Genomic DNA, 10,880 nt, shown 5'->3' with positions numbered 1-10,880 from the left:
GCCGAGGGGTGGAAGATGGATAGAAGAGAGTTTAAAGGAAGTGGGACACGGGGGGTTGATACAAGGAGAGAAGAGAGAAATTTATGAAGGAGTGATAAAGAGTAATGATTTTACAGTTTTATCCCTACATTTAATATATCCATTTCTCCTCTTCCAATAGAGGGTAATTTTATAAAATCTCAATAAAAATAACTAACATTAGACACTAAAACTCCTTTTAAATAGTAATATAGATTATTAGATATATAGTAAGTATTTAAAATTATTATTTATTACGTTACCGAAAAAAATTATTATTTTTTTATTATGGGTAAATTTCATGCGCACACCTAAGATTTCCTAATATGAACTCAATATCCCCTAATTCTAAAATTGAACACGTACTACCCTTTCTTTACATATGTGACAACTGTCTCATAACATGGACTCTTAAGCTGACGTGTCATTAATAATAATATTATTTTCTTTTAAAAATAAAGATAATTGTACATTATTTTTTTTAAAAAAGAAAATTTTATAAAAACCTAGAATCAAGTGAAAGGGGGAGGGATGACTTCGCTAGTAGTCCACTACCCGCCCCAAGCAAAGGTCGTCAAAGCTTTGAGGGATCTCCGATGGCCCAGTCTAAGGGGAGCCAAAGGGGGTCCCATAGCCAGGTCTCACCCCCTTCTCTTTCTTCGAAGACAAAGTGGTTGTTGGAGACCTCTTTGGCCTTCGGCGACCTCATATAGGGGAGCGGTGATTGGATGGGATCCCCTCCTGCCACTAAGTCCCCTCAAACGATATCGTTAGAACCCCGATGAACTTTGTCTGAAGGCCACGTGGCACGCTGTTGGCTGGGATGACAGCCATCCCTTCCCCTTCACTGATTAATTTTTTTGTATTCTCTATTTTTAATTTTTGTACAATTATCTTTATTTCTAAATTATAATATTACTAACGACATGTCAACTTAAAAACCTATTTGGTGGTGAGTTAGCTGCCACATATGCAAAAGGAAGGGTAGTGACTGTCCAGTTTTAAATGTACAGGGTGTCACTAGCATATTATGCAACCATAGAGGATGCACGTGGAATTTACTCTATTACTATTATATGTTTCATGTCATCTATAATTATTATAAAATTTGAAATTGTGACTTAGAAAATATGAATAAAATCATAAAATGCAAAATTACTAATAAATACATTCGTGGATGCAATATATAATAAAATATAAATTAATATTCCAAGTTACCATTCTATTATATTTATAAAATATATGTTTTTCAAAAGATTAATTAAAATAGCCGCTCAACCCTTTAAGAGTCGAAGTTAAAATCTTTTTGGGAGAAATCTTTTTTTTTTTTGAGTGAATGGGAGAAATCCTTTTGTTTTTCGGCCAGTTGGGGGGGGGGGGGGGGGGGGGGGGGGGGGGGGGGGGGGTGGGTTCACATCAAGGGATTTCGTAATTGGAGATTTGAAGTGAACGACCTTTTCATTTTTGGAATTGGGCACTAATTATAAAATATAATTTAGAATATGATCCACAAAAAGAATTTTTTTTTCATTGAACAACTCCATTTTTTAGCTTAGATTCATAAAATAAATAATAAATGAATTTTTCAAAAATATTCAAAAATTAGGTGGCCATGAAAGCAAGTATATATATATATATATACCTATACATATATGCTTATTTTTCTCTTTTTTGTTGAATATATATATATATATACACATATATACATATATACATATATACTTCCTTCCGTGATGTGACATTTGGAAGCTCCATATTGTGGGAACAAAAAAGTCAAATGTATATTAGCATTAAACACGTCCCACAGTCAACAATACAATACAATTGTATCGACGAGTTCGACTTCCTCGTGAGGTGGAAGTGAGTTGGAATTTACTTAAACAATTGTAGCTCAAGGATAAAGACTGCTATCGTAGAGCCATACATAGAAAACATATAGAAGGATTCATTTGGCAGTGGCGGCCAAAGAAAGCTGATGACCTAATGGAAAAATATGATGGGAGGACTTTGATTTTATTTAATATGATTAATTTGCAACTTTATTTTCTTTTTAAAACTTTTGAGATGTAAAGTTCATTATTAAATTTTTTATATCAATATATTCTTATATTTTTTCATTATGATTTTATTATGTTAATCATTCTAAACAAAATAGCATTTTTCTTTCCCTACTGCTTGCATCAATCAAAAAGTAAAAAATGAAAAATCAGGAAGGCGTCGTCTTAATGTAGTGGCATAACGTGTGGACTTAGAACCAGAAATTCATGAGTTCAATAATCACCAATTAGACTTATATGCTTTTATTTCGTTTTATTTCTTATTATTGAACTATGCCTTGGACCTCTCTTTTACCAAAACAAAAGAAAGAGGGAAAATGATAAGAAAAACCACATAAAAGAAAAAAGGAAATTTCAGAGAAAGAAAAGAGGAAAGTTCAATAAAAAAAAAAGGAATGACTATAATAAAACAAAAAATAGAATCAAAGATGGTATAGTGCGGGAGACATGCCCTTGCTGATGATTCAAAAGTTTCATGTTCGATATTTATGTGGGACTATTCATACCCCTCTGTTAGATATTTAAAATTTTTGTTTCATTGTATTAGACTGATAAACATCCATTATAACTGAAAAAGAAAAAAAAAAGAAGAGGACAAATTCAGCAGAGTAAAGAGTAGAGAAAATTGATTCACAATTGAATCTTGTTGACAGTTAACCAGAAAAAAACAATTAGGAATCTCAGGAGAAGTGAGCAATAAATCCATGATGACAGAGAAAAAAGCTAGGATTATGCGAAGTTAATTATGTTATCATTGGCTAATTAATACAGATAATGGAAAATTAGATTTATTAGAAATTATTTTTGGCATGTAAGTTTATATGGAATTAAGTTAGGGTCTTAATTAATTATGGATAAGAACTGTGATTACATATATATATATTGATTATAATACTCCTGAATTGGAGCTAAAACATATGGGAGCATAAGGCAGTGGCTTTACCGGCCTTACCAAAGGGCTGGCCCGGCTATTTGTGTTCATTCTTGTCCTGTGAGGTTCAACCTCATAAAATAGAGATCGTAGTTTAGATCTCTGTACCCAAGTCTAATTAAGGCAAAACATAGGAAATTGGCCGCATGTGAACATCCGATCACACATATCATGCAAGTGAGCTGAATTAGAAGTACGTATTCTCCTCTATGCATTTACGATAACTCAAACTTTTTGCCGAATCGCGATAACTCAAATTTGGATCTTTCTAGAGGGAGCTCAGATCAGATCTACCGGGTTCCTTCGAACAGTAGGTATTCCTATATGATGATCATTAACTAATTCAAATTCATTTAGAATTAATAATTCAGTTTGTTTACAAATCATATATTGACTTCACTTCAGCCGAATGACTTTCTAATTAATGTATAACATTGTATAGCACGAATCCTAAATTTATAAATGTTGGGATCAATTTGTACATGAATGACCAGACATGACCTTTGGCATGTTTGGCAACCATGCCGATTATTAGCTGCCTTGAGTAACAATGGAGATAGGCCATGTGAACGGAATCATTCTCTCTAGGTTTTTAACAACATTTATACTACATTGTCTATATCTGGGACGGAGAGAAAAGAAGTGAGTGGCTCTCTCCAAAGAGCTGGGAGATTCTCAACCAGTGTGGACTCGACGCCGGTCATCAGCCCTCCAGTCAAGCTCGCTGGCGACACCGGATACCCTTGGCAAGCTTGATTGGAGGGCTGATGGCTGGTGTCAAGTCCCAGTAGGCAAATTTGGAAAATTCAATCCATCAGGGGTATTTTCTTCTTTTTGGTCTAAATAAAATCCTAATCTAGGCCCAATCCACCCTCTGAGATGGATTTAAGTCTTAAAGAATAATCCTGTCCAAACCTCCCCGATTTCCTATCCTAGTCATCACCAAACTCCGGTTAAGGATTTGAAAATTTTAATCCGGTATTATATTCGATTGACTAAACATGACCTTAAAGATAAGATATAAAGTAGTTTTTAAAGTGATATCCACAAAAAGAAAAAAAAGAAAAGTAGTCTAGTTCATAAAATAATAAATTTCAGCCATAACGGCGGGAATGTACATGAATCCTACGTACTAGTGTGTATATGTTCTATTCATAAAAATATATATACATATATGTAAGTGTGACGGTCAGGGCTGATGATATCACTATCTAATTCACTTTCTTGTGGGAGTTGTATTTGTATCTTATAATAAATATACCCTTCTCGTTTCAAGTTTAGCCCCCCAATAGTTTCCTAGAAAATTCTCCTAATCGATGAAGATTGACCAGAACTGTAATTGGGCAATCCAAGGTAACCAAAAGGTTAATCATAGTTGAGGTCTTGGCTTCAAATGACGTTAAGAGTAGTTATGAATGCTTTGATTAGATCCGCCATAAATGACATGTTTGGATTAACGCGAGGAGGGGTTACGCCATGCTTTAGTCTAGAATACTCTGATCCTTACATCGGGGAGGGAAAAAGAAGAATGATAAGTTGATCGATAACCTTATATTGGAACTTATACAAAAGAATTCTAGTAAAAACATATATTCCTTAAAACATAATCATAAGATAAAAGTTTTGGCCCTATTTATTTTGAGAAAGTTTTCTAATTTTTTAGAAAAAGTTCATTAAAAAAGAGAAAATTTTAAAATATGTGTTTACCTATCTAAAATAATTTTAGGAAAAACAAATTTTCTAATTCTCCAAATTCAAAATAATTTAGAGAAATACTTTTAATAATTTTTCAATTTTTTTCTCGGTATTTGGAAGGTCATCTTATTAGTTACTTCTTTTTTTTTTTTAATAATGTCAATTCTCCACCTTTAATTAGAAAGTTTTCAAATTGTTGTTAGATATCGATATAAGTTTGATGATTCGCAATTTTGAGTTTGTAAACATAATTTCTTAATTTTTTTTGAGAAATAATTTAGAAAAAAATGAAAAAGACTTTTTTAAAAGTAAACATATTATTTATTTCGGGCTTCCACTCCGATTCCTAGAAAAAGAAAAGTACACAGTTTTACTAAGTCTACGATATAATAACCATTTTATTTATATTTTTGGTGGGGGTGAGAAATGAATAATCATTATATATTTAAAAACATTGCTTGTTGGCTTGGTAGTCAACAATTGTTTCTTTAATATAAATCGGTAGACTCTTCGGAAAACAATTTAGGATATATATAGGGGGTTTAAGACTTGTTCTTGAGAATGTTATCTCAATGTTCTTGAGACATCATCACCTTGGATGGGATTTCTGTCCTATGTAGCTCTACTATTGCCATCCCTAGCCGTTAATTTCCTTGCCTGAGCATGATGAATTCACAGAAAGGTGTTAATAAGACCCTGTTTCCAATGTGTCGATCTTTCATTTGGGTTGTTCTCAAATTCTCAGTTCCCTGCCTGGGCATGCTTTGGCTTTCCGAGGAAGGATGATTCGAAGGATTGAGGTTCAGCGTAGTGGTACTCACCCCTGAACTTAAAATCAAGTGGTTCTTGATCACGTCTCGTTCTATTTTTCCCTTTTCCTCATCCCTACTAGCTAGTTCATGGGTCTCCCTTATAGTCCGAGAACGGTGAAAGATCAGTTTGAAGTGTTCCTGAGCTTTAGAGGACCGGATTCTCGACAGGGTCTGGCCGATGTCCTCTATAGCGAAATGAGAGCGGTTGGTATCCGTGTTTTCAGAGACGACGATGAGCTTGAAATGGGCGATGAGATCGGTGAGGTCCTAGTGGCTATTGAGACCTCCAGGATATGCGTACTGATCTTATCCAAGACCTTTGCTGCTAGCACGTGGTGCCTCCGCGAAGTTGAAAGAATGGTCGAGCTCAGGAAGCTGATAATCCCAATTTTTTACACGGCCGGGCCAGATGATGTTAAGCTAAGCACGGGATTATTCAAGAAGGATCTAAAGAAGCATGAGAAGAAGCATGGAAAAGAACGAGTGAAGAAGTGGGAGGATTCTCTCAAAGCGGTCGCCATGATCAAAGGACGGGAAGTGAAGAATACAGGGTAAGTAAAGTAATTCACTCCCTTGAAAAGTTCATTCTCTTAATTAGGTGCCGTTATAGGCAAGAAATTGGATGAAAAATTTTTAAGAACTTGATACCTTTTTTCACTAAAAATTTAAAATATTAGTGTTAGATCCATGCATGGCCTCTTTTGTAAATTAAAAAAAAAAAAAAAAAGCTAGAGGAGGTTCCTTGAGGTCCTCGGAGGTTCGCCAACGTTCACTGGCATGAGGAGACCGTTGGAAAAGCTAGGGTGCTCAGCCCACGATGGGGTTCATTAAGTGCTGATGATGACCTCATGGAGGCTTCTGCGATTTTCATAGGCTTCGGGCGAGGTCGTTGGCCCTCGACAAACCTGGTAGCTATCTGGCTTAGCACGCCCTCGTCCAATGGCAACCCTATGCTGGCAAGCCTAGGGTGAGCCGCCAGGGACCTCGATATGAGCCTCCTTGTGTTGAGGCTTGCATGCTAGTTTTTGTGAGCAACCCTCCTGGCTTCTAATCTCACCATGCCGGTGAAATTTGGTCATGGAGAGGCTAGACTGGTCGGGAGAGGTTGGTCGGACAGTTGGAGGTGGAGACGGAGGAGCAGTGATCAGTGGTAGGGGCCCGACTGATGGCAACAGTGACTAGGGTTTGTGACGAGGGTACATTTGGTGTTCCACATTTTGGACCTATTGTTGGTGCGTTCAGAATCACAATAATGACATTTACGGAGTAGCTAATCCAGATCCGTATAGAATTAGGCCGGAGTTGGAATTCGAATTCTGACTCTTAATTAATAACCAAACGCGGGCTTTTCCAATCTGGACGGAATTTGAGCTGGATCGACTTTGGAATTCCATCAATCTAAACGGGTTAACTAATGTTTTATTTTCCTCCATCCAAACAGAAATTTAAAGGAGTTTTGGAGTTGTTATCTTTCCTTTTAATTAGCATCGTTGTACACACATTAATTGCAGGTATGTAGAGTTTAGCAAATCGTTTGTTGGAGACGTTCAGACAAAGTTGAAGGTAAAGACGAATTATATATGTGATCAATATAATATATACATATATATATATATAGATTATCGACAATCATAACACTTCCATGCACGCACCATGATTGATATCTAGTATATATATATATATATATATATATTAAAAGTAAAATATGGATTATATATTAAAACGTACTCCTCCATGACTTTTTAGGTGCAGTGCCTCTCCATGTCCAACCCCAGTCAGCCATTGATATCTGTCCACCCTGATGATGAGCTCCCGTTAATCTGTGATACGGCCTCTCTCTTCTTTCTATAAACTCACCTGAAAACTTGAAGTTCCATTACTGGTGAAACTTCACGTACGTACACTTCATATCATAAGTTTCTCGTTCCCTTTCTCTTTAGACTTATCTAGTTTGTAAAGAACAGATATTATAGATTCTTGGTCCATGCATCACAGATGGTTAAACCGCGATTGGGCAATTTGGGTTAATCCTATATATTTGATAATTTCAAAATTATGATAAGAAAAATATAATACAATAAAAAGTCCTATAAGTTTAAACTTTTTAAATTACAATACTATAAATTTCACTTTAAATTTTCTAGTTTTATAACGTTTGTTACATCAAAAACTTTGTAACTATCCGTAACCGACTGTTATGGAACCGGTAATGTCATCTTCACCCTCTCAATTTTGTCCTAATTGGCTATTCATTTCTTAAGGGCATTTTTTTTTTGGGAGGTGTAATCTTCATTGAGCAAAAAATATGTATATGAACCAAAGTCACTCATCTAACATGCAAACTCAAAACAAATGACAGAATATTAAAAATAAAATATTAATACATAATAATAAAAAAATACCCCCTGCCCCTTGTCGGGCCCACAATCTGGTGTTCTCCCATCCCCAACGACATCGCCAAGAGTGAGGGTTGACCGGACGAGGAGCCTGCAAATCTGGTCACCCCTCTCTTTTTGAAGAGAGAGATGGGGGGACCGGATCCGGGAGCCTCCAATGGGTTAAAAATTTCTAATATTTTTAATTTTCTGCCATTAAAAATTTGCCAAGTGCGCAATTAAATGGCCAATTACAAGAAACTGGTTGCCGATTAAGGTAATCAAAAGTGTGTTATAGGACGGAAAATCCCAAAATAAAACTTATAGAATTGAAATTAAAAAAAGTCCAAAGATATACGACCTCCGCTATATTCCTCCTAATTTTTTTTTTAATATGGAGTCTTTTCTGATAAATGGGATGGTTTATAAGTGATCTATTTTGTTAATTACTAGCTGAAAGATTGTCTAATTTGTTCAGGCAATAATCACATACCTAGCACTATTTTGACACAGCCCGCGAATTACATATGTGATATGAAAAATGCGGTTTAATAATTGCAGTATTGCACTCGACCTTGAATTGAACAAAAAGGGTCCTGGGTTCAATCCTTTCAGATTTATATAGTGTGAAGTCGTATTTTGTTCACTCAAATCGAATGTATAAGCTTTGGGACACTTATGGACGCTCAATTTGACCTTATAACAGCTGCTGATCACGTGGAAAATCAAAGTTCTCGCGATCCTAATACCATTCAGCCTTGGGTCGGTGCATATTTCCATAGAGGTATGTTCAGCTTATCATGAGATTTTCATCTTTGGCTCGAAAAAGAGTTTCTTATCTACTGATTGACAGTATGGAAAACGTTTGGTTTTATCTATTGAAGCCACTCCTCAAGCTCAACTTGAAAATCTTCCCGATACACAATGCAAAGGCAAATTTCTCCTTCGACATACGGTAGCTCCTTTGCGTTCAGACATTGGTGATCCCGACACAGTAAGAACCTCGGTATTTTTTCCTCTGTAAACTTTTTGCTTGATTGGCTGGGACTAGCTAGATATCTCACTTATAGAAATAGAACTGAAGATATATATTTTATCTCGATTCATTCTGCATTTGGGGGCATCCTGCAATAAGTTAATATCTTTTGATGCAATTACCAATATCCATTAGCAATACAAGTTTGTCGATGCATATTATATGTTAAGAAAGAGCTGGATGAGTCGGGTGACATGTTGAGATTGCAACAACGTATTTTAAGATGATTCTTGCTAACATCATTTTCCGCTGGCACTGACTACTGACTGAAGTCAGTGAGACACCTTCGATTTTGCAACTTCTGCTCTGTTTATGTTGCTTCTCTGCAAGACACAACTCGATATGGAGTTTACCTATAAGGTGAATTATAAAGGGGCCAAGATGAAGGGACCAGAACTTTCGAAATGTGGTCGGTGATCTATGAAAACAACTCGAAACCGTACGAAGGATCAGCACCAAACTGACCTGCAGTGATTTTCTTTGTGGACATTTTTTTTCTCCGATTCCGTGAAGCTGCAAAAGATCTCACGAGGATTGTACCTTTCTGAAAATTGTAGATTCAGCCACCAGCACTTATTGAAAGATTATTAGAAGAAAAGGGGGAAGCTGTTCGACACGGTCTGCGGTTGCAACAGGAACTGGTAACTCAATCTTCCTCACTGTTCTCTTCACCGATGACTGTATCGATATTGTTAAAGAAACTAATTAAAACTCAAAAAATCTCCCTTTTACATTATAATACAGGAGGACATGTTGAAGAGAAGAAGGCTGCAAAAGACTGGGCTTCAGACATTAACCTTCTCCTACGAAGTCGCACTCTTAGCGTTCCTCGTCGGATTTACCGCTGGATACCTTTCGGTTGACGCCACTCAGAATTGTGTCCAGATAGCTTTCTTAAGAATCTTCACGCTATGTTTCCATTATTAGTCTTGTATTTTGATATATTTATCTGTCCTGGGCTCTTTATGTAATTATCATAAGTTCGTTCGTAAAACAGCTTTGTAGTCCGTATATCTATTACTCAGACAAGGTTGATGATGGCTTGATTCTGAACTGTTTCTCTGTTCTTCCTCTCAAATTCTTTTTCCTCTCTCAACCTCAATAACCATTGATGTTTTTGAGAAGTTTTTTTTGTTGGAAATTTGGGTGATTTGATGCTAGTACGTTGCGTTGTGTGTGTTTATTAAATAGATGGAGGCAATTGGAAAAATTTTGAAGGATAAAAGAAGTAGAATGTATTCTCTTAAAAGAACATCCACATATCACACTTGGGCTTCGGCCCCCTCGTTCAACCAAAAAAAAAAAAAAAGAACATCCACATGTATGCATTTACATGGGTGTTCACATACACACACTCTACTAATCTCTATTATTATCTTTTTAGGTAAAATGCAATAACACTCAACATTTTTTTTCGAAAAATCCAAGGGGTTTGGCCTAACGGTTAAGGAGGAGTTCCAGTATCCACCCGATCCCGGGTTCGAAACCCCTTGGAACCACCAGAGTGCCTTTGGTGTGATTACCCGCTCCGTGCGTTACCGGGATTTCATAAAGTCTCGGGGATTAGTCGGGCGAAACCTGGACACCCCGGGTTAGCAAAAAAAAAAAATTTCGGGGTGAATCATGGCATCTGGAAACCCAATTGAGCTCGACTAATTCAGTCTAGCCGGGTCGGCCCACTAAGGGATAAAGCTCTTCCAACGTAAATTTGATGCATTCATAAGGATTCAAACCCGATACCTCACTTAAGCGGAATAAGAGTTGAACCGCTTGAATCAACACTTAACCTCATTCTTGATAAAAATTGGGACTCCACCCCATTGACCATGTTGACTTAATAAAAATATTCTTTTTTGGTCTCAACTTTTAAATACTATTACGTGTCATCCTAATTCTTGTTTGATCTTATCTTGATATTATATGGTTTTTCACTTTAATTTATTGTTAAATTTTAAA

At 36.2% G+C, this 10,880-nt stretch overlaps 1 protein-coding gene across 1 annotated transcript; it reads left to right on the top strand.

The window, feature by feature from the left end:
- The first annotated feature begins 5,295 nt into the window (after positions 1 to 5,295).
- LOC116198317 (disease resistance protein RPS6-like) lies at positions 5,296 to 9,990 on the top strand. The gene is made up of 7 exons (XM_031528595.1): positions 5,296 to 6,064; positions 7,025 to 7,076; positions 7,260 to 7,335; positions 8,595 to 8,672; positions 8,773 to 8,882; positions 9,482 to 9,565; positions 9,669 to 9,990. Exons 1-7 carry the CDS (start codon positions 5,601 to 5,603, stop codon positions 9,849 to 9,851), a joined length of 1,047 nt encoding a protein of 348 aa, XP_031384455.1. The 5' UTR covers positions 5,296 to 5,600; the 3' UTR covers positions 9,852 to 9,990.
- Positions 9,991 to 10,880: the final 890 nt, after the last annotated feature.

Source organism: Punica granatum, chromosome 1 (genome assembly GCF_007655135.1).
Source record: "Punica granatum isolate Tunisia-2019 chromosome 1, ASM765513v2, whole genome shotgun sequence".
Lineage (NCBI taxonomy): Eukaryota > Viridiplantae > Streptophyta > Magnoliopsida > Myrtales > Lythraceae > Punica > Punica granatum.
This window is presented reverse-complemented; position numbering and strand designations above follow the sequence as displayed.